This window comes from Vicia villosa, linkage group LG1 (genome assembly GCF_029867415.1).
Source record: "Vicia villosa cultivar HV-30 ecotype Madison, WI linkage group LG1, Vvil1.0, whole genome shotgun sequence".
Classification (NCBI taxonomy): Eukaryota; Viridiplantae; Streptophyta; class Magnoliopsida; order Fabales; family Fabaceae; genus Vicia; species Vicia villosa.
The window spans coordinates 128,154,617-128,179,201 of NC_081180.1; the positions used below are offsets into that span (position 1 = coordinate 128,154,617).

The window sequence follows — 24,585 nt, forward strand, 5'->3', positions numbered from 1 at the left end:
TGGTTCAATTCATTAACCATTTAAGTGGTTCAAGATTTTTATGGTGCAATGCAATCCAGTTCAAGTATGCAATTCAATTAACCATATTTTTGAACACCCCTAATATACTTACGGTCAATAATCAATACTCATCTAAATTCACTTTGCGCGTTCGTCGACACTATTAGCTCAAGTTTTCGACGTCATGTTATCTTAAAACAATGATAAAAATATCTTTGGAGATATTGCAAGCTTCCGACGAGAAAGCATATTTTGCTAAAGATCGGTCGAAGTCACCCTTTTGCAAGAGGGAAACGTCAAATGTCGCATTCGGCATAAGTTTTGAATTTGAATAAGGGATAACTGATTTTCTTTCTTATCCAATTTCAACAAGACACGTGGGGCTTCAGGGGGGAAAGGAAGATATGTCGAGTGAAACGTGTCATGTTCTGAGCGAAAGGTAGTTGAAAACGGTTATTTCAATTTAGTGTATATAGGAGTCTTAGTGATAGGAGTCAGTGTGTTCATTCATTTGTACAAAATCTCATATTAACTCAAAGTATCTGTGTTATTGAGAAAAGAGTCCCTTGAGAAATGTACGTGTAAACACCACCTTTGTTCAGTTTATAATTTATCATTTCCAGAATTTACTTACTTTTTGCTGTTTACTTTTAATTGCCTTTATTGAACTTTCTTTACAAGTTTCGTAAGATTACTTTAGAGATTTAGATCAAAACAAACATTATTCAAAAAGTATGAACTTTGTCGAATTGCTTTATGTCTACCTTTATTGATCTTTAAGGTATCTTATTTCATCTTCTTGAAGAATTTGACTTGCAGAGCTTGTTTTATGACATTCTTGGAATTTCTCTGCTTTAACCTCATCTCTTGAAGAATGATGCTTGAAACTCTTAAAGCTTCATCTCATAATGATCCTTATATTCTTCAATTGCAAAGACTATATGGTAAAATTTGGCAATTAAGGCTTTCAATACTTTCTCAAACTTTTGCAATTTAATGATATTCTCACTAGATAAGGTCATATATTGGTCAACAACACCAATCTTAGAGAATGAATTTGCAAGTGCCTCGCCATCATTCATTTGTGTGTTTCCATATTGCTTCCTCAAAGATTTCAACTTAACCATCTTCAATTTTTTATCACTTTTATACAACTTCTTGAGTATATCTCACACACCCTTAGGCATTTATTCCTCAATAATCTTCTCAACGATATTTGGATCCACGCATTGATGGATCAAGAACAAACATTTTCATCTTTCTTACCCAATTAAAGATGAACAACCTTTTGTGCTCAATTTTATAGACTTCTAATACAAGAAAGTCATCATTTAGGATTCCAAGAACATCTTAAAATCTTAATATTATATTCATTTGTGTACACCATCTATCATAGTATTCTCCTCTGAACATTGGTAGATTTGTAGAGTACTGATTAAAGGTTGTGCTTCAATTTTCTATTGTTAGAAGTTTATATCGAATAGGTGTTCTTGATATCAATTTGTTGGGATTATTTGTTTTGCATGGTAATAAGCATGGGGAGAGAGAGAGAGAGAGAGAGAGAGAGAGAGAGAGAGAATTAGAAAGATTCTAAGTGAACTTAGAGAAGAAAAAAAGTGATTCTCATTAATCTAACATGATTACAAGGAATGACAAGTGTTTTATAGTTAGGAAATCAACTACCAAACTAATTACTCTCTCTATCACATTTGTAAAAGTTATTTGTTCTAAAATAAGTGTCACTTTTAATTCCCAATACAATTTTAATTTTTATCTTTCAATTGTATCCTCTAAATAATACTTCCTTCATTCCTATTTATAAACAAATTTTGACTTTTTAGATTGATTGAATAAATGACGAATTTGAACTATATATAAGTTAAATACATTAATTATTCAATGAATTTAAAAAGTTAAAATTTGTTTATAAATAGGAATGAGGGCCAGGAGGGGTACTTTTCATTTACTATTTCTCTCACATTACATTAATGATGATAAAAATACACCAATAACAAATAAGAATAATTTGATAAAAGTATTAATCTTTCTCTTTCATTTATTATATTTTCTTAATTTATGTGAAAGTGTCAACTATAACATTTATTTTGGGACGGAGAGAGTACTAAATTTGTCATTTGTGACGCACACCCTCAAGACTCAAGCTTTCACCACTAGACCACACACACATAATAATAATAATAATAATAATAATAATAATAATAATAATAATAATAATAATAATAATAATAATAGTAATAATAATAATAATAATAATAATAATAGGAGCGATGAATTTTGATTATCTACTTAATATAAATGTAAGGTTGTGATGATGACAACCCTAGCATTTGCTTATGTGTCATTTTCACATAGCATTTGCTTATGTGTCATCCTCACAATATTCTACCTCCCAAAATTCTACCAATTAAATATAATTAGTATATATATATATATATATATATATATATATATATATATATATATATATATATATATGTATATATATATATATATATATATATATATTTAATTTTACCAATTAAATATAACAATAATTTAGCTAAAATGAAATAAAATATTATAAAATTATTCATCTAATGATAATAATAATATTTTATTATTTAATTTTTGAAGAAACTAAAAAATATATTACCAACAACCAAGAATTCCTTCAAGCACAAGACGTACTTGAAAGACTACAAAATGTTATTACAACACTTCACAATGTTTAAAACCACACAACAAAACGACGGCTCCGTGATTGAAACTACCTAATACAATTCGTGATACATTGCAGATGATTGAGCCTCCAAAGATTATATTCAACCCTGAAACCCATAAAGTAAGATTTCGGCCACCAGTACGTTTGAAGCTTTACCTTTTCTACTATTGTCATCATCGACAAACTCGTATTCTGAAATATCCGTTGGTTTCGCGCTTTCCAAATTTCCCACACGGTCGATATCCAACAGACATGCAAAACAATACGATACTCCCTCTCCTCATCCGCCAAAGCAACAAACGAGTCGTGATGAACCCTCCATTGACCCTGACAGACCGTCAAAAACCAAACCACCCTTGTCATACCCCAAAATTTGCCCAGAATTTTTCTCTTATACAAACTCAAATCAAAGTACAAAGCTCAAAGACATCCTCTCCTAAACAAAGCTCAAAGATTCAGGGTTTTGTTGTTCTGAAAGAAAATCAATGAGCCAAGAGCTCCGAGGCATCCCATATGGTTTATGATATTTCAAAACTATATCCATGGCAAAATTCAGGCTCTAATTCAAAAGATTTCCATTTCAAACATGTTCATGACCCATTATAAGACCCATGATGCAATTCTTTTATTTGTTATCATTATTATTTTATTTTTATTTGGAATTTATTTCAATTCTCAAATAAAGTAAACGAATAATGAAAAACATAAAAGATACAATATTGGTTTATTTTGTGATCAAATCTCAAGTAAACATCTGAGTTTAATATAGGGAAATTCGTGAGGAATGATTGACACAAGTTAGGCTATCTTGAAAAAAAATGTAAAAGGCTAAATGGAGCAATTTGAATGTCTGAGTAAGTGGGCCTAACTGATGGGGTGTAAACATGAAAAGGACTTAGCAAGAGATCTCCAAGCCCATTATGCATAATCTTGGTTTTTGGTCCTTGGTCCTATTTTTTTTGATTTTTTATTATTATTGATTTTTATTTAATTTAAATCAAAATAAATCAAAATCAAAACAAATCCAAATGAAATATCAAAAAGGAAGAATGATGTACGTGAATTTTCTCAAAACAGCAAGATTTAAATCTCTTCCAAATCAAATCTCCAATTACTCAATCTCATGGATTCAATCAAAAATTTCTCACACAATCTCCATAATAACAGAGATTTGACTCAATTTTGCAAAACCTAATTCAAGGCATATATATGTCCAAGCCAAAAACAGAGAGGGGGATTTTTTTCGGCTGCAGTCAGAAACATCACAAAACCGTGAAAAGGTTACATAGCAGACGAAATTCTAAGACGAATTCGAGCCAAGCAAAGTCTAGTAATTAATTCCTCAGAACTTTCTGGGCGCAATTACATCATCTCTTCCGAACCAGACGCGACAAAATCATCTCTGCATTCGCGGTTTGTAGCGTGTTTCTTTCGTAATCGATTTCGTCCATTCCTTCATCATAAACATGCTTTCGTTACGTATTCATGTTAACAATGTTGTTGCAAACATATTTGAATGGTTTAATTGGAAATTAAGTGTAGGTGCTGCAGTTCACCATTATTAGGGGTTTTGAAGCTCTAATTGGGGAAACCGGATTAGAGCCAAAATTGGACGAAACCAATAGCACCGTTGAATTCGGGGGTCGGTTTCACACTAATTTACGGTCTTATCTTGAAATCATGTGTGGTATTCGTTGGTTTTGTGTTGCACAGGTCTATTGCTACATGGAAGAACCGTGTGTAAAAGATTCAGTCTTCACGAGGAAGACGATGGCCTGAACGCGAAGCTGTGTTGATTTTTTTTTTTTTGTCCTTTTGTGTTACGTTTTTGTTATATCTTTTATTTGTCCCAGGCCAATATCACATAGCGAGTGTGGCAAGGATGGTAAGAAACGTGTGATTGAAGCAAAGGAACCTGGGATCGAATCCAGGCTTCCTCGTTTTTTCTTATAATTTCTTGTTCATAGATATAGTGTTCCTACTCTATGCGAGAACACAACGTACTCTCATATCTCCACCGTTAGCTGCCCACGGCGCGAGATCTGAAGGCTGCGATTGATATGTTCCATGGTGCACTCTCAATGGCGCAACACATAGAATCCAAAGCTAAGTTTTATTTTTATGTATGTGTGTGTTTTTTTTTCTTCTTTTTTTTCTATAATATTATTTCTCCTTTGATAAGTTTATTTTCTAATTCTTTTTTTAATTTCTAGTTTATTTAATTATTTAGTTGGATTTAATTTAAGTTATTTAGCTAAATATTTTACAAAATCTTGATTAAGTCCTTTTAAATAATAAAAATTATAATAAGATCATATATTTAATCGAAACTTTTTTTTCTTTCCCTCGATTTAATCCGATTGTTATTCAATTCAATTTTCACTCGATTAAATATTTAAGGATTTGCCATACACTAAAAAATATTATGTTTCTATGTCCTTTTCAGGGTTGATTTTTCAGAGACGTTCCGACTACGCGCCACATCCGTCACAAAGCTAAGTTCTATCCTTTTCTTATTTAAATTTTCTTTTACCTTTTATTTATTTTTAGGGTTTGATTCTCGCCGTCAATTAATTCCTTCTACACTTACTGCTTTCTGTGTTATTTTTCTGTCAATTCTTCAATGGTCAGGGTCAATGCTTCATGCTCAAGGCAAATCCTTGCCCATCAACCTTCATTAATCGAAGCTAAGTGTTTTACCCTTTTTTCTCGTATTCTTACTTTTTTATTGATTATGGTTAACCGTATTCGATGTCTGAACTATAACGCACTCACCCTATGTTTGTTTGCCTTTTCCAGGGTTTGTCAACCGCCAAAGCTACGAGTTTGGTAACCCTAAAACCTTAATCTTGATATTTTTCTTTGTTCATTATTACTTATGTCAAACCCTATTAAGGGATCCGCTGGTTACAATTTCCCTCCCCCATATTTGTTATATTAAACTGCGTGGTTAGTAATCCTAGGGAGTGTAACTTTGAATCGAATGTAGAATCACTAATTATAAGATAAATTTCTGAATATAATCACGTGATTGGTGCACACACGCACACTTTTGGGTAACCTCTCTGTTGCCTTGTTGCCTGTTGCCTTGTTGCCTTGTATTTTTTTTTTTTTGCAGAATAGCCAGTCCCTCGAATACGAGGATACCTCAGCCATGTTGCCTCGATTAAAGGTCATGGTCCCTAATAATGCTGCCTTCGATACACTAACATGACCTCGACCCTCGGAAGTTGCCTACGAAAAAGGCTGAGGTATCTTCTGGTTGCCCACGAAAGGCTATTCTGATCCTTCCCCTTAGACTACCTGCCTCTCTATGGCATGGGTCAGTCTTTGAGCGAATGATAATTCGATGACCCTCCTACCTCCAAACGAAAGGCTTCCTGCCCTCTTATGGCAAGGATTGACCCTTTCATTCCGAAAGGCTAAAAAGAGACCTATCATCTGAGTTTAAGGTAATTGCCCCTAATTGCCTTGCCATGCTCTATTTTCTATATTCTTTCTCAAAATTCTTCAAAAACTGGCTACGCTCATTTTACGAGGTAAAGTCCATTTTTTTTCGTCTTTCATCTACATTTTCTAAAAACGAGCAAGCAAAGCAATTAAGAGCCCATGGAAAACCATGGATGCAAAGGGTGCCTTACACCTTCCCTTTGCATAAATTACCCCCCGAACTTAGATTTCTTTAAAAGGTTTTTTTTCTGTTTCTTTTAGCCTTTCTGAATTTGTTTGGATAAAATAAAAGTCGGTGGCGACTCATGCTTAACCGCGACATTTCGATCGATAAAAAGTCAGTTCACCGTATTACAGAACTGGCGACTCTGCTGGGGATTTTCGATTAAAAGAGGGGTTACCTTAAAAGTTTAGGATTCACTTAAATGTTTTCTATTGTTTGCTTTGTTTGTTTTATCTTTCAGGGGCGTTTTGGGAAAATTGAAGGACGAATCCTATTCCCGGATTCAAGAACACTTAAGATTAGGAGTGGCATAGTCATGGCGACCTCTTTCACATATGTGGGAGATGAGTCAATATGAAGTTCACGCTTGAGTTAGGACTCCATAGCATATGCACACCTTTCTCAAATGAGGGGGGTCTATGTATGTGTCTGTGGGTGCGCCAGAGCTCAAGGACCTTTAGTTACCCTTAACCCATCCTGGCCTTTAGGAACGTAGTGGGGGGACTACCCTTGACAAATGTTAAGGACTAGTCGCTACCCGATACTACAATTCAGATAGGTTCTTTCTCAAAGTATCATTGCATGGTGCGAATGCATCATGTCCGAGGGTGCTTTAGAAGGGCTGACAATTCTGGATAACTTGTAGAACCCGTTGCTGAAATCTCCTTATCCATAGAAATACCCTTGGGAAGGACACCTGATCAGACTCCATGCAAGCCTTAAGTCAAAAATTGTGTGACTTGTGTGACTTGTTTGTGTTTGCTACTAACCTTTGTTCTTTGCAGGTTTTGTTAAAAGGACGTGTTTGCCCTTACTATCTCACACTATGCCTAATGAATTGCATTCGCATAACATTCATGACATCATGACATCATAAGCATAACATGATTTAACTAACCCTTTCAAGGATCTTAGGGATTTAGGGCGCACAATTTCAGGTGCCCTTATCAAAGGTTGATCTCCTAATCAAGGGGCAAGAGGATTTACTTTCCTCTGGCCACATACCTTCCAATTCAGAGATCCAGTACCTATCAAGGGGCAAGAGGATTTATTTTCCTCTGGCCACGTATCTTCAAATTCAGAAGTATCCTGAATCAGAGGCGATGACCCACTCGATATGGTGAGCTTGATTCTTAAAGAAGGACGCTTAAAAATGAAAGCCAAGGTTCTTCAGACGAAGCTGTGACTGATTAAATTCCTAAAGTTGCTAACTAAATTCCTTAAAGATCCTTGAAAGCATTTCATTTGCATTCATAACATTGCATAACAGGTTTCCTATGATGGGTTTCTCATCCTTCCTCGCTGTTTATTTCAGCATCATGAATCTCGAACAATCAGTTAAGGATCTTCAAGCTCAAAACACCGAGTTCCATGCCTTGATTCTGAATTTGTCCAAAGGGCAAGAAGAGCTGAAAGCCATGTTGACTAAAAAGAAGAAGAAAAAGGGTAAGAAGACTCGAGTAAAAAAGCTTAGACCAATCTTGCAACTCAGGGATGCTGAAACCTCTGAAGACAGTGATGAGGATGAGCAAGATGATAATGCTAGTATCAAAACCGATGCAAAAAGTAACCACGATTCTGCCAAACTCTCTGAAGAAGAAGAGGACTATTACCATGAGGGCGAACATCCCGATGACAAATACAAGATGTTAGAAGAGCGTCTGAGAAGTGTGGAAATTCAGAAGGTACCTGGGCTGGATTTTGAAGAGCTTGGACTTGTGCCTGGGGTCGTTATTCCTCCAAAATTCAAAACTCCCGCCTTTGCTAAGTATGATGGAGTCTCTTGTCCTAAACTACACTTGAGGTCTTATGTAAGGAAGATTCAGCCTCACACTACTGATAAGAGGCTCTGGATCCATTTCTTTCAGGAAAGCTTATCTGGAACTCAACTCGAATGGTACTATCAACTGGAAAGTACCAACATCCATACCTGGGAAGATTTAGTTGTTGCTTTCTATAAGCAATACCAATATAATTCCGATCTCGCACCAACTCGCATGCAACTACAAAGCATGTCCATGGGACCTAAAGAAAGTTTCAAGGAGTATGCTCAAAAGTGGAAAGATCTAGCTGGAAGAGTCAAACCCTCCTTAGCTGACAGAGAATTGGTCGATATATTTATGAGTACACTGACTGGTCCTTTCTATAGTCATTTATTGGGGAGTTCATCATCTGGATTCACTGAACTCATACTGATTGGGGAACGTGTCGAGAGTGGTATTCGAAGTGGTAAGATTCAAATGGCTACATCTTTAGGTACTACAAAGAAGCATTCTAATGGGAGGTCAGATTCCAATGTTGTGTATGGGCAGAAAAGTATAAGCCATGATCAATCTATTGGGGCAGTTCTGAGCTCCACACCGGCGCCTCAACAGGGTCGTCAAAACAAACAAGATAAACCCAGACGTCAATTCACAAAGATCAATATGTCGCTAGCTCAAGCCTTACAACATCTACAAAAGGCAAATTTGATCACTCTGAGGGATCCTCCTAAAAATCCTAACACCTCTGCTCCTAGTTACAAACCCAACGCGAGGTGCGCATATCATTCTAACAGTCCTGGACATGACACGGAGAATTGTTGGCCGTTGAAGAATAAGATCCAAGATATGATCGACGCTGGTGAAATTGAGTTCGACCATCCTGCAACTCCCAATGTGATCACTGCTCCCATGCCTAATCACAACAAGATTGCTAATACTATGGATGGCTAGAAGGATGAACTTTTTAGATCATTAGATTTACTTTTGTTTGCAATTTCTATTCTGTTTGTTTAAACATTCGACTTATGATAGACATTATCTATTTTAATAATTATCATCAGTGCATTGCATATGTTTGTCTTGAATACATTATTTCGTTATCATTCATTTCGAATCACGTATTTACTTTGCATATGTTTTGTGTTTATTCAACTCCTGCTAAGCTGTAAGCCTTTTGAGGGAGGATGACGAAAACGATACCGCAACCTCATACAGTATGCTTTTGAACGGACTATGTTGACGATGTACAGGCATTATTTCAATTCCTAAACAGTGGAGATATAAGGATGATAATCCCTCGTTAACCCTTTTGAGCCTAAGTTGTAGGAGTTTTCTTTCTTGAATAATTCAAAACCTGTGATCATAACCTGGGGCATGGTAGTTCTCAGTTAATTCGGCTGTGCATTCTATTTTAAGAGAATCATTCAGTACACCTTTCAACAAAGGTTTCAATCACAAACGTTCAACCGCACGCATCAAAGAAGTGTCGGAAATGTCAATCAAAAGACAATGACGGTTCATCAATCAAACAAGGCAGTCATTATCTTTCAAAAAGGAAAGAACGAAAAACATATATACAAAGAAAAGCCTGCTAAGTCAAAAATAAAAAAGATGACTTAGGCAAAAATCAAGGCATCCCGCTGACTGTAAGCTCACAATAGACAGTTCAGGCAAAAGTTAGGGATATCAAAAAGATGAAAAAAGAGAAGTCAATAAATTCTTGAACAACACAAAGTTGTGACTACCAAAAGGAAGAAATGATTGCCATATCAGAAGTTCTCATTACTTGCGAACCATCAATATTATCGAAGGCGCAAATCCATAGATCTCTTGGAACTTGAATGCATAAGTCGAATTAACTGAGCTTAGGATCGAAGAACATCACGAAGAGGGGTGGGTACAAATAAACTTTGAGCCTTTATCCTTTGTTTCTTAAACCGTGAACCAAGCCACGTTACAACCTTTGAAAGTCCTAATTGAAACATGGTTAGTTCGAAAGCATACTGTTACCAAAAAGGTATCCTGACTCCTTAAGGTTTACCATAAATTCCAAGTTGATGTCACGTTTTTACAAACGGCATGTTGTTATAAATATCATGTTCTTACAAATGTCATGTTTTTACATCTCCTGCTTTAATGTTTTTCAAAAACTCAAGACAAACGTATGCATTGCATCTCATGAATACATTATTAAACATATTCTGCTACATAATTTCAAATTTTAGCAACAGAAAGAACTTGCAACAGGGTACAACTAATGACTAAAAGTTATCCCGACAGACAAGATTACTCCGAGAAGCCATGTCTCTTACATATACAAAGGGGACGACACATTCTGCCCAATCAATCTGGGGCAATCCAGTCAAGATTCCAAGAATCTCTCAAATTCCAAATAGCCAGAGGCATATATCCCAAGTGGATTTCAAATTATTTCCCGATCAATCTGGGGCAATCAAGTAAAGATCCCGAGAATCTCTCAAAAGCCAAAACAATCAGGGGCATGCATCCAAGAATATCTGAAGCTACTTCACAATCAGCATGGGACATTGTCATGGGCCTATGATTACTAAAGGCATGTTCTCCCATAGTGCACATCTCATAAAGTCCTCGCGAGGCGAATCTTTCCAAAAGTCCCTACTAGCAGGGGCAAATCTATGCAAGTCCAGTTTGACATCTTGATCAATACTCAGTGGTGTGTCCTAATCAAATCCAGGAATGATAGTTACTATGATACTGGGGGCAACTTTCAAGACACCCACATCTCCCCACAGAGTCAGGTTCATAAGATCATATCCCCACAAAGTAATCATTAAGAAGATGTCTTCAAAAGTTCTCGTCCCGACACAGATATGGATCCCCAACAGAGTTTACATCTTCAACACTGTCGCTTCTCCAACACTTTGCTCTTCGCCAACATGGTTTATTAATGTCTTTATTCCCAATCAGGGTACATCAAGTTACTGATCATCCCCAAGCAAGAATCATAAATCCCCGGTTGTACTTCTTCAAGACAAAATCAAACGACAAAATCACAATGATACAGAGATTTATTTTCTCAAGATAACCCAAATAGCATAAATCACTTTCATACATCATGTGTCATAGTAAATTCATACATACGCCTCATTGCCTATGCATAACACTTTCATTCATAAACATTACAATACATGCATCACAACATTGCATAAAACTAATGTTCCTTTTTCAGCCTACTTCTACAATCAAATAAACATTGTCTTCTAGATATAGTGCAGAGATAATCAGGTCAAAGATTTAATTCTGACGCTCATTCAAGATGGAGATTTAGTTCTGATACTTAATTTTGGATATCTTCCAAAGATAGCTCAGAGATAATCAACACATATATCTAAATTCTGATACTTAGTTCCGGATATTCTCCAGAGATAGTTCAGAAATGATCAAGACAAAGATTTAGTTCTGACACTTAATTTTGGATATCTTCCAGAGATAGTTCAGAAATGATCAAGACGAAGATTTAATTCTGACACTTAATTTTGGGTATCTTCCAAAGATAGTTCAGAGATAATCAAGATAGTTATTTAATTCTGACACTTAATTTTGGGTATCCTCCAAAGATAGTTCAGAGATAATCAAGACAGAGATTTAATTCTGATACTTAACAGTTCAGAGATAATCAAGATAGTTATTTATTTCTGACACTTAATTTTGGATATCTTCCAAAGATAGCTCAGAGATAATTAAGACAGAGATTTACTTCTGACACTTAATTTTGGATATCTTCCAAAGATAGCTCAGAGATAATTAAGACAGAGATCTACTTCTGACACTTAATTTTGGATATCCTCCAAAGATAGTTCAGAGATAATCAAGATAGAGATTTAATTATTTCGAAAATAGTTCAGAGATAATCAAGACGACGATTTAGTTCTGATACTTAGTTTCGAGCATCCTCCATGAATAGTTCAAAAGACTTAGATCTAATTCAGTTACTACGAACGGTGCCGACATGATCAATCTCCAATAAATTTTCTTTCAAGGCCTGGATGGCATCTTTAAGCCCATCTCCGACTAAAGTCCCTACTTCAGTTAGGGCAAATTTCTTGGTATTCTAGTGTTCAATCATCTTCTACCTTCAGATACTGACTGGCATACAAACCACTCTACATCTTCAGGTTTAAGATAATTGAACAGGGGCAGCTGTCATACCCCAAAATTTGCCCAGAATTTTTCTCTTATACAAACTCAAATCAAAGTACAAAGCTCAAAGACATCCTCTCCTAAACAAAGCTCAAAGATTCAGGGTTTTGTTGTTCTGAAAGAAAATCAATGAGCCAAGAGCTCCGAGGCATCCCATATGGTTTATGATATTTCAAAACTATATCCATGGCAAAATTCAGGCTCTAATTCAAAAGATTTCCATTTCAAACATGTTCATGACCCATTATAAGACCCATGATGCAATTCTTTTATTTGTTATCATTATTATTTTATTTTTATTTGGAATTTATTTCAATTCTCAAATAAAGTAAACGAATAATGAAAAACATAAAAGATACAATATTGGTTTATTTTGTGATCAAATCTCAAGTAAACATCTGAGTTTAATATAGGGAAATTCGTGAGGAATGATTGACACAAGTTAGGCTATCTTGAAAAAAAATGTAAAAGGCTAAATGGAGCAATTTGAATGTCTGAGTAAGTGGGCCTAACTGATGGGGTGTAAACATGAAAAGGACTTAGCAAGAGATCTCCAAGCCCATTATGCATAATCTTGGTTTTTGGTCCTTGGTCCTATTTTTTTTGATTTTTTATTATTATTGATTTTTATTTAATTTAAATCAAAATAAATCAAAATCAAAACAAATCCAAATGAAATATCAAAAAGGAAGAATGATGTACGTGAATTTTCTCAAAACAGCAAGATTTAAATCTCTTCCAAATCAAATCTCCAATTACTCAATCTCATGGATTCAATCAAAAATTTCTCACACAATCTCCATAATAACAGAGATTTGACTCAATTTTGCAAAACCTAATTCAAGGCATATATATGTCCAAGCCAAAAACAGAGAGGGGGATTTTTTTCGGCTGCAGTCAGAAACATCACAAAACCGTGAAAAGGTTACATAGCAGACGAAATTCTAAGACGAATTCGAGCCAAGCAAAGTCTAGTAATTAATTCCTCAGAACTTTCTGGGCGCAATTACATCATCTCTTCCGAACCAGACGCGACAAAATCATCTCTGCATTCGCGGTTTGTAGCGTGTTTCTTTCGTAATCGATTTCGTCCATTCCTTCATCATAAACATGCTTTCGTTACGTATTCATGTTAACAATGTTGTTGCAAACATATTTGAATGGTTTAATTGGAAATTAAGTGTAGGTGCTGCAGTTCACCATTATTAGGGGTTTTGAAGCTCTAATTGGGGAAACCGGATTAGAGCCAAAATTGGACGAAACCAATAGCACCGTTGAATTCGGGGGTCGGTTTCACACTAATTTACGGTCTTATCTTGAAATCATGTGTGGTATTCGTTGGTTTTGTGTTGCACAGGTCTATTGCTACATGGAAGAACCGTGTGTAAAAGATTCAGTCTTCACGAGGAAGACGATGGCCTGAACGCGAAGCTGTGTTGATTTTTTTTTTTTTGTCCTTTTGTGTTACGTTTTTGTTATATCTTTTATTTGTCCCAGGCCAATATCACATAGCGAGTGTGGCAAGGATGGTAAGAAACGTGTGATTGAAGCAAAGGAACCTGGGATCGAATCCAGGCTTCCTCGTTTTTTCTTATAATTTCTTGTTCATAGATATAGTGTTCCTACTCTATGCGAGAACACAACGTACTCTCATATCTCCACCGTTAGCTGCCCACGGCGCGAGATCTGAAGGCTGCGATTGATATGTTCCATGGTGCACTCTCAATGGCGCAACACATAGAATCCAAAGCTAAGTTTTATTTTTATGTATGTGTGTGTTTTTTTTTCTTCTTTTTTTTCTATAATATTATTTCTCCTTTGATAAGTTTATTTTCTAATTCTTTTTTTAATTTCTAGTTTATTTAATTATTTAGTTGGATTTAATTTAAGTTATTTAGCTAAATATTTTACAAAATCTTGATTAAGTCCTTTTAAATAATAAAAATTATAATAAGATCATATATTTAATCGAAACTTTTTTTTCTTTCCCTCGATTTAATCCGATTGTTATTCAATTCAATTTTCACTCGATTAAATATTTAAGGATTTGCCATACACTAAAAAATATTATGTTTCTATGTCCTTTTCAGGGTTGATTTTTCAGAGACGTTCCGACTACGCGCCACATCCGTCACAAAGCTAAGTTCTATCCTTTTCTTATTTAAATTTTCTTTTACCTTTTATTTATTTTTAGGGTTTGATTCTCGCCGTCAATTAATTCCTTCTACACTTACTGCTTTCTGTGTTATTTTTCTGTCAATTCTTCAATGGTCAGGGTCAATGCTTCATGCTCAAGGCAAATCCTTGCCCATCAACCTTCATTAATCGAAGCTAAGTGTTTTACCCTTTTTTCTCGTATTCTTACTTTTTTATTGATTATGGTTAACCGTATTCGATGTCTGAACTATAACGCACTCACCCTATGTTTGTTTGCCTTTTCCAGGGTTTGTCAACCGCCAAAGCTACGAGTTTGGTAACCCTAAAACCTTAATCTTGATATTTTTCTTTGTTCATTATTACTTATGTCAAACCCTATTAAGGGATCCGCTGGTTACAATTTCCCTCCCCCATATTTGTTATATTAAACTGCGTGGTTAGTAATCCTAGGGAGTGTAACTTTGAATCGAATGTAGAATCACTAATTATAAGATAAATTTCTGAATATAATCACGTGATTGGTGCACACACGCACACTTTTGGGTAACCTCTCTGTTGCCTTGTTGCCTGTTGCCTTGTTGCCTTGTATTTTTTTTTTTTTGCAGAATAGCCAGTCCCTCGAATACGAGGATACCTCAGCCATGTTGCCTCGATTAAAGGTCATGGTCCCTAATGATGCTGCCTTCGATACACTAACATGACCTCGACCCTCGGAAGTTGCCTACGAAAAAGGCTGAGGTATCTTCTGGTTGCCCACGAAAGGCTATTCTGATCCTTCCCCTTAGACTACCTGCCTCTCTATGGCATGGGTCAGTCTTTGAGCGAATGATAATTCGATGACCCTCCTACCTCCAAACGAAAGGCTTCCTGCCCTCTTATGGCAAGGATTGACCCTTTCATTCCGAAAGGCTAAAAAGAGACCTATCATCTGAGTTTAAGGTAATTGCCCCTAATTGCCTTGCCATGCTCTATTTTCTATATTCTTTCTCAAAATTCTTCAAAAACTGGCTACGCTCATTTTACGAGCTAAAGTCCATTTTTTTTCCTCTTTCATCTACATTTTCTAAAAACGAGCAAGCAAAGCAATTAAGAGCCCATGGAAAACCATGGATGCAAAGGGTGCCTTACACCTTCCCTTTGCATAAATTACCCCCCGAACTTAGATTTCTTTAAAAGGTTTTTTTTCTGTTTCTTTTAGCCTTTCTGAATTTGTTTGGATAAAATAAAAGTCGGTGGCGACTCATGCTTAACCGCGACATTTCGATCGATAAAAAGTCAGTTCACCGTATTACAACCCTGCTAAGATCGGCCAAACACCACTAAAATGCAGACACCGAACAAAAATATGATCCCTATTCTCAATCTGACCACAATCATTTGCACAAGTCTGATTCTCATCCGACAAAATATTACGCCGCATTAAATTATCCTTTGTCGGTAATCTATTACAAAATAAACGCCAAATAAAAATATTTACCTTGAGAGGGACCACTTTCGACCACCAAACCTGAGACCCACCTAACATTTGAACCTCCGTCGGCTTCGTTAACAAATGATAAACAGTGCTTACATTATAACACTTAGAAGAATGAAGCCGCCAAACCCAATAATCTTCCACCGCCTCCTTAAATTCCACAGTCTGAAGCTCCCGAGTACACTCCCCAACCAACTCTTCCTCCCACGCAAACAACCGTCCCGCCAACGCCATGCCATACCCCCATCACCCCACCCTAAGTTAAACATTTGAGCTACCGATGCTTCCTTATATTCCGACAAGTCAAAAAGCCGCCTAAACCTATCCATCAACACCCCTCCCTCTAGCCACGGATCCCTCCAGAACAAGGAATTCTCACCATTACCAACCACTCGCTTGATATTCTCAACCATCCACCCAGGAACATTTGACCCCACCCCTTGACGGATTTGGTTCACACTCTGCCACCACACCGACCCCCCTGCTGCCCCTATATTCAACCGGCCCCTATTCTCATCATATCTGGATGCTAACACACGATACCACAAACTTTTCTTCTCATCCAACATCCTCCAACACCATTTCCCCAAAAGAGCCTCATTAAACTCCCTTAACTTTTGCACTCCCAACCCACCATTTTTCTTACTCAAACAAATAGTGTCCCAATCAAACCACGCTATCTTCCGCTTCTCCTCCGAGCCTCCCCAAAAGAACTTATTAAATAAAGATTCAAGAGAAGCGATAATACCTATTGGAGCTTTGAAAAAAGACAAAAAGTATACTGGAATAGCAGACAAGACAGCTTTCAACAAAATCAAACGACCTCCCAAAGATAAATTACGACACTTCCACCCCGATAACCTTTTTCTAATAATGTCCAATACCGGCTGCCAAAAATCCAGCCTTCGAGGATTTCCACCAATGGGCATCCCCAAATACACAAAAAGAATAACACCAAGCTTACAATTTAACACCAAAGAAGCCGCTCGCAACCAAGAATGATGAATATTAACCCCCACCAACCTACTCTTATGAAAATTCACCTTTAAACCTGAAATGGATTGAAACAGTAACAACACCACATTAAGCGCCCTCACATTGGCCCAACTCTTCTCTCCCATTAACAACGTATCATCAGCAAACTGAAGATGAGTTAATGAGCCCCCATCCTCACTACCCACTTTATACCCTGTAAACAAACCCTCTCGAACAAAAGCCTTCATCAACACACTAAACCCTTCAGCCGCAATTAAAAAAAGAAAAGGTGATAACGGATCACCCTGTCGCAAACCTCTTTCTAATTGAAATTCCTCCGTTGGACTACCATTAACTAGCACCGACGTTGAGGCTGTAGTAACACATGCAGATAACCACTTCACCTATAACATAGGAAATTGCATTCGAATCATTACCCGCATCAAGTAGCCCCAATACATTGAATCATAGGCCTTTTCAAAGTCCACTTTAAATAACAATAACTCTTTCTTCCTTTTATGCGCTTCGTCTACCACCTCATTTGCTATAAGAATGCCATCAAGAATCTGTCTACCTGCAATAAAAGCTGATTAGGACTCTGAAATCAGCCCCCCAATCACATTTTTCAATCTATTTGCTAACACTTTTGCCAAAACTTTATACAGACACCCAACTAGCGATATAGGACGAAAATCCGCTACCCGTTGTGGACTAACAACTTTAGGAATTAAAGTTATGAACGTGCTATTTAATCCTTTAGTTAACTTCCCATTATGATGAAACTCCACCATGAACCTCAATAAATCATCCTTCAGAAGCTCCCAGAATTCTTTAAGAAAACCAAAGTTTACCCCATCAGGCCCAGGACTCTTATAGCTATCACAATCCCACACCGCCTTTTTAATTTACTCCATTGAAAACGGCTTCACCAATTCAACCCCATCCTCTCCACTAAGAGTATTAAACTCCAAATTATCAATTCCAGGCCGCACACCATTATTCACCTTAAAATGATTCCGGAAATGCTGAAAAACTGTACTTCGAATTGGTTCAACACCTTCTACCAAACCTCCATTCTCATATAACGTGACAATCCCATTCATCCTTTTTCTAGGCGCCATAAACCCATGAAAGAATTTAGAATTAGTGTCTCCTTCCCTCAACCAATTCAATCTGGACTTCTGCCACTGAATACTAGAATTCATTCTAGACAAGGACTTTAAATTAGATGATAACTCATGAAATTCACCCACCTCTTCGTCATCTAAACGAGTATGTTCTCCTTTTAACTCAAGAGACTCAATACGCTCCTTAACCTTAACTATTCTTCCATTTAAATTCTGAGAATGCTGTTGATGCCACCATTTCAATCTTCCTTTTATTAACCGTAATTTCTCCTTCAAGACATAACCACCCCACCCCTCCACTTGAATCGCCCTCCACTGATCCACCACAAATTCATGATACCCTGGAATATCATCCCAACATTTCAACATACGCTGAGTATATTCCAATTATTATTTAATATTTTGTAACTCTCAAGTATATTCCAATTATAAAGTATAAAAATATTAGATAAAAAACATTTATATATATATATATATATATATATATATATATATATATATATATATATATATATATATATATATATATAAAACTAAAAACTTATGCGTCAATCTCCCATTTTTTTAAATTAAAATTATTAATAAAATGGATATAATTATAATATCTTAACATTGATATAATTTATGAGTTATGTATAATAATAAGATAATAATACTATTCATATTTTTATTCTAATTCCAATTATATTTTTAAAATATAAACTATTCATAACTTTTTATTTTAATTCAAAAATAAAAAAATAATAAATTTTATTTTAATAATCATTAAAATTATAATTAATACACTACAATTATAATAATATAAATATTTAAAAAAAAAAGAGAAATACATTTATAATTACTATTCAGAAAAAAATTATAATTAAATAAACCATGTAAGAATAAAATTATTTACTACTTTTTTAATATTTTTATATAAATTTTAAGTATCTTAATTTTTCAAAAAAATAAATACAAAATCACAAATATAAAATTTATTTTAATAGCTAATTATGATAAAAAATAATTTCTCTTTTAGTTTATAAACATCATAAGAAGATTTTATCTCTATTTTATTTAGTGACTAAGTCATATATTTAAATTTTAATTATGAAATATTACAAAATTATTTTTTATTTATTTAAGTTAGTACAATAGTTTTTAAAATTCAAATTAAAAACTTTTTTTGAAAATAAATTTATCAAATAAATTTTTTCTGTATCATAATAGATAATAAATAAATAGTAATAAATATATTTATTATTATTTTTATGCATCATAACTTAGTTATGAATAATAATAATAATAATAATAATAATAATAATAATAATAATAATAATAATAATAATAATAATAATAATAATAATAATAACAATAATAATAATAATAATAATAATAATAATATTCATAATCATATTTTTATTCCAATTTAATATGATTCCAATTATAAATTTAATAAATAAAACTTATAAATATATTTACATTCCATTCTAATTATTAAGAGTATCTAATAAAATAAAAATAAAACATATAAAAAATTAAAATTAATATATATTTTTGGAATATTTTTTTCTTATTTATAAATGTATAGTGAATTAATTTTAAGTTTTTCACAATAAAAATAATGGACATTTAACATCATATAGTTACAGAATTGATTTCCCATCATTATATAATTATTCTTTAAACGTTAAACTTTGCATTTTATCATTATGAAATTAATTTTCTTAATAAATATTCAACATTTTTTCTATCCATTTCATTTTCATAAATAAATTAATTAACGTTACTCCTTGAACAGTCAATAAATTAATTAACGTTACTCTTTGCATAGTAAAAAATAACGTCATAAAATTAATTTTCTTAATGATAATTATGGAAAGTTAATTGATAGAATTATTATAAATTGATAGGCACAAATAAAAATCAACAATAGACTCTCTCTTTCTCTCTTTAAACCGACGTTATAGCCATTCTCATGCAAATACCAATAAAACTCAACAACAATCTCTTTTTTTTTAACCAATGTTAGATGCATTATGCATTATCACACAAAATACTACATGATGTGTCTAGGAATTACAATTTAAAAGATAAGGTAATTTAATTTGATTTATTTCTTTCTATCTTATTGCACTCTTGAAATCCAAATTCTCCTCACAAATTCCATTAATTCATGTTGATTTTATTTTTTATTGATCAACTTATTTTTCTATGATTTGTATTATTTTTAGTGTCTCAAAGAAACACAAATTTCCACTATGATTTTAATTCTAAATAGGATTAACCATGTGTAAAGGATGAAAATATTGAAATATAGATGAATTCAATAATTAAATAACTATCATTGTGTTAGATGTATATGTTGGAAATGACTAAAACAAAACTTCATTGTTTTGTAAATAATAAAGTTAATATCATGTTCTATTTTTAATTTGTAAGCCTTACTTGAGTATGTAATTGTGATTATTTATTCATATGTATTAATTGTTTCAGTTGCAGCTAGGTGCAAAAACAAAATGTTGGTGGGACTAAATAACACTACTTAAGGACAATGAACCGCATTTATAAATTAGGCAGTATCATGAGACTAATGATTTTATTTTATAGATGTAATGGTATGATTTATCATTTACTTCCACTATGAAATGTATTTGAGCTATTAAGAAAAATAGTCTCATTTTTAAAACTCAAATTATATTCGAAAATTCATTAATAATGGAGTAGAGAGTAGACTATAAATTTTAATGTTCAAAGAATAGTATTACTTTTTACTATTATTGACAAAATTAATTAAAATTATTATGAAATAAAATTCATTTTTGGATAAAATAATAAATTTCATAATCTATTAAAATTTCAATTACTATTACTGAAAGACATTTCAAATCATTTTTAATTATTATCAATGGAAATTTTTTTATTAATAACTCATTTATGTTAATAAAAATTTATTAATAAAAGTTTTTAACGTAATAAAATATATTTTAACATATAAAAATTTTATGTTAAAAATTACATAAACATATAAATAACTCACTTATTCATAAAGTTTCTAGAATATTTGTGAAATTATTCTAAAATTTAAAATTTTATTAATAATTTAATTTTATTAAAAATTTATCAAATGTATTTTATAAATAAAGCCGCGCATCGCGCGGGCTTACATCTAGTTTGTATAAAAACAAAGATTTCATGGATTTTTTTCCTCCCACTATTTTAATTCAGACTTGAAGAATACCAAAGGTTAGTTCAATGATTAATAAGTATCCAATTGTTTGGGTATCAAAAGTCCAAAGATTAACGATATTGCTTTAGAAGAGGAAATTTCTTTATCCACTCTCATGTCTTCTTGGTCACCTCTGGCGAAAAACCTAAAATACCCCTAACATCGGAAACGCATTTCCGAAATGCAAAAAAATGCTATTTTCGGAGATGCATCTCCGAAAACGCATTTTTTTTCAAAATTTGTCTTATTTCGGAAATGCATTTCCAAAAACAGGATTTCGGAAGTGCATTTCTGAAATACTCAAACAGGATTTCCTCTCTTCAGATTTTTTACAAAACCAAGTTTGAAGTCTACATCAAAGCTACTCAAAAGATACTCAATCACATTCAAAAGCTACTCAATCACTTCAATTGGTAGGGGTGGTTAGAAATTGCAAAAATGATATAGAGGTAGGTTGGTAGTAGTATTTAGGTTGTTTAGAAGCATTATAACATGTTTTAATGTTGGATTTTGGGGTCTGCCATGGAAGTTGCAGAAGTTGGCTTAGCAGGGGTGTTTCGGAAGTTCATTTCCGAAAACACCTCCATTCCGAGTTTCAGAAATGAACTTCCGAAGTGGTCCAGAATTGTTTTTTTTGTTTTTTCAATTGTTTCGCATTCTTATTGATTTCAATTGTTTTCAGGAATATGGCAGGCAACCCAGCACGCATCAGACAGGGGAGAGAGACCCAGACAGCGTCGGATAGACGCAAGCGGGCGGCGCAACTGGCGTCGACGCAGGGACGGGGTCGTGGGGGTCGTGTGTGAGTACCCGTGCAGATGGACGAGGGTACTTCCTCATCTGGATCGAGGAGTTGATAAGTGCCAAAATGTCGATATTTTGTGTATGTAAATAGTGGCCCTTATCGATAATTTTGTTAATACCGTTTGAATAATTCTCCGTTTTGTGTATAAATACGTATACTTTGTGAATAGTTGTATTTTCATATACTTTTATACCATTTGATAGTTTTTCCTTTGTTTTTATAGGTATTCATGCATATTGGAGCCTTGAGGAATAAAGTGTCAAAGGCACGGTTTCGATTTCGCAGTTTTGGTGCAAGCCCGCTTAGCCACCATCAAGCGGACTTCCAAAGACTCAAAATAAGGATGATCAAAATCATCAATTTGGTTCCCATTCATTCATTATTTGATAGAGCATTGAATAAGCTTTCCAACGCTTCGAACCGGGCGCAATTCAGAGTTACGGTTCTCGAGTTATGGCGAAAACAAAATCTGATTTTTAGCAGACTCCGCTGAGCGGAGGGGGTCCGCTGAGCGGAGCTCCAGCGGAGCAAATCAGCGTCTGGATGCAATTTTGAGTCCGCTGAGCGGAGGGGGTCCGCTAAGCGGACCTGCTAAGACAGCAGCTCGTTAAAAGGGGCCAAAATCACATTTTTAGGTCATGGGTTGGGTATTTTTGAGTCCCAACACCATCAACTTCATTCTTATAGTAGAATTGGCTTAGAAAACAACTTCGGAGGTTGCATAATGATGATCGGGGGTGGATTAAGCGTCGAACGGAGCTGACAAACCGGGAGATCTTCGGTTCATTTCTCTTCTTCTTTGTGTATTTCTCTTTGGTTGGGTTTGTCTGTATATTTACTTGAATCTTATGTATATTTACCGATTATAATGTTATATTTAACTTGCTTTACGAATCTGTGTTGATGTTATCCTGGATTTTTGCTCTATGCTGGGGATTTGGGGTGCTTTAGAGATAAACTTCTTGAATCCTTATCTAGGATGATAATCTGTTGGTTCTGAACTTTAGAGATAGATTTAGAGCTAGCATTCACTGTTTGTATTTGTTCTTAATGCTTTTGTGTTTGAGCGGCGCGCGAGAGATCGCCGACGCGAGAACACGGATGTTCTCGTGACTTTGCGTTAGAGATAACCTTAGTTGTGAGATGATCTCGTTTGTGCTCCAGAGATGGACGCTTATGTGAGAGATACGTGATGACATAGATGAGTATCGTGGGTTGAGTATATCGGGTTGGTAAGTGTATGTTTGTGAAGAGTGAATATATTTACATTCCTGATAAGTTATTTCTCTTCTAAGAATGTGTTTATTCTTTTCCTGTCTATATCTTTGTTTACTTTTGGCTCATTCAATCCCGAGCTCAAGACCATAGAAACTATTGAATGGCATCTCTCCATCTCAGAGGACGATAATTCCCGGATCAATATTTCCAAATCTTTTCTGTTGCTTTCCCTATACTGCATTCAACAGGAGTCGTCTGGCTCGGATCTCTTCTTCCCGCCAGCAGGAGGTACGAGAGGAGGGGGAGGAGGAGGAGGCAGTTAGATACCAGGAGGTGGAGGAGGTACCATATGTTGACCCTCCGCACGGGGAGGAGGAGGAGGAGGGCTACCCGGGAGGGCCCATTGACACGGCCTTGCTGATTTCCTACCATGAACACGTCGCTCGACGTGTCTGGGGGGAAGAGGTATTTTTTATAATTTGTACGACTTTATTATTTAACCGTTTTTTATTTAGCTATTTATTCCACATTTTCTTAACGGTCTAATTAACAGTGTTTTTTTTTTTTGTTTTTGTTGTAGCAAGAGAGACAGGCTTTAAAACAGGTGAACCACGCCCGGAAGATTTTCAGTCTCTTTAAACCAGAGGCGCAGTGGTTTAACGACGCGGTGACAGCTTCGGGGCTAGGTGGGCTGTGCATGACGGGGTATACCACCATCAGCCACGTCTTCTTTCCACTTACCGGTTGGGGAGATGAAGATCACCTTGCACGATGTGCAGTGTCTTCTCCACTTGTCGATTAGGGGGATGCTGATGGACCATTCCCGGATCCAGAGGGTCGAAGCCATCGAGTGGATGACGATCTATCTGGGTGCGGAGCCAGATATGCCTGACTTTGAGTGTCATACGACAAATGGGCCTCATATTCGGTTCTCCACATTGAGCGCTTATTTCGAGAACCACCTGGTGGCGGCGGCCGAATCCGAGGAGGCGATAACGCCCTATTTATGGAGTATCACCGTGCCTGCGCTCTCCGGTGCTGGTTCATGTTTGTGGTAGGCGCTGCACTCTTTGTGGACAAGAGTGCAAGATACGTCGACGTGACCTACCTCCGCTACTTCATGGACTTGACTACCGTTCACCAGTGGAACTGGGGGTCAGCTATTTTGGTATACCTATACCAGAAGCTGAATGAGGCCTCCAATTGGAGGACCAGGCAGTTGACCGGATCCTGCACACTCCTGACGGTACGTTTCATTTTAATTGTTTCACATTTATTTATGGT

The 24,585-nt window shown here is 35.2% G+C and overlaps 1 protein-coding gene across 2 annotated transcripts; it reads left to right on the forward strand.

Annotated features, from left to right (window-relative positions):
• Positions 1-3,470: 3,470 nt before the first annotated feature.
• Positions 3,471-11,351, forward strand: LOC131644164 (uncharacterized). 2 transcript variants are annotated; one of them, XM_058914590.1, is made up of 2 exons: positions 3,471-4,135; positions 4,436-11,351. In XM_058914590.1, the coding sequence occupies exon 2, from the start codon at positions 7,673-7,675 to the stop codon at positions 9,107-9,109; it is 1,437 nt and encodes a 478-aa protein (XP_058770573.1). In that variant the 5' UTR covers positions 3,471-4,135; positions 4,436-7,672; the 3' UTR covers positions 9,110-11,351. The 2 variants fall into 2 exon arrangements, with proteins under 2 accessions (XP_058770573.1, XP_058770572.1); XM_058914589.1 differs by having other exon boundaries at positions 3,645-4,845; positions 5,169-11,351.
• The last annotated feature ends 13,234 nt before the right edge of the window (positions 11,352-24,585 follow it).

What these genes read in the sequence shown, in the direction of transcription:
- LOC131644164 (XM_058914590.1), top strand. Translation starts at nt 7,673, where the DNA reads ATGATGGGTTTCTCATCCTTCCTCGCTGTTTATTTCAGCATCATGAAT.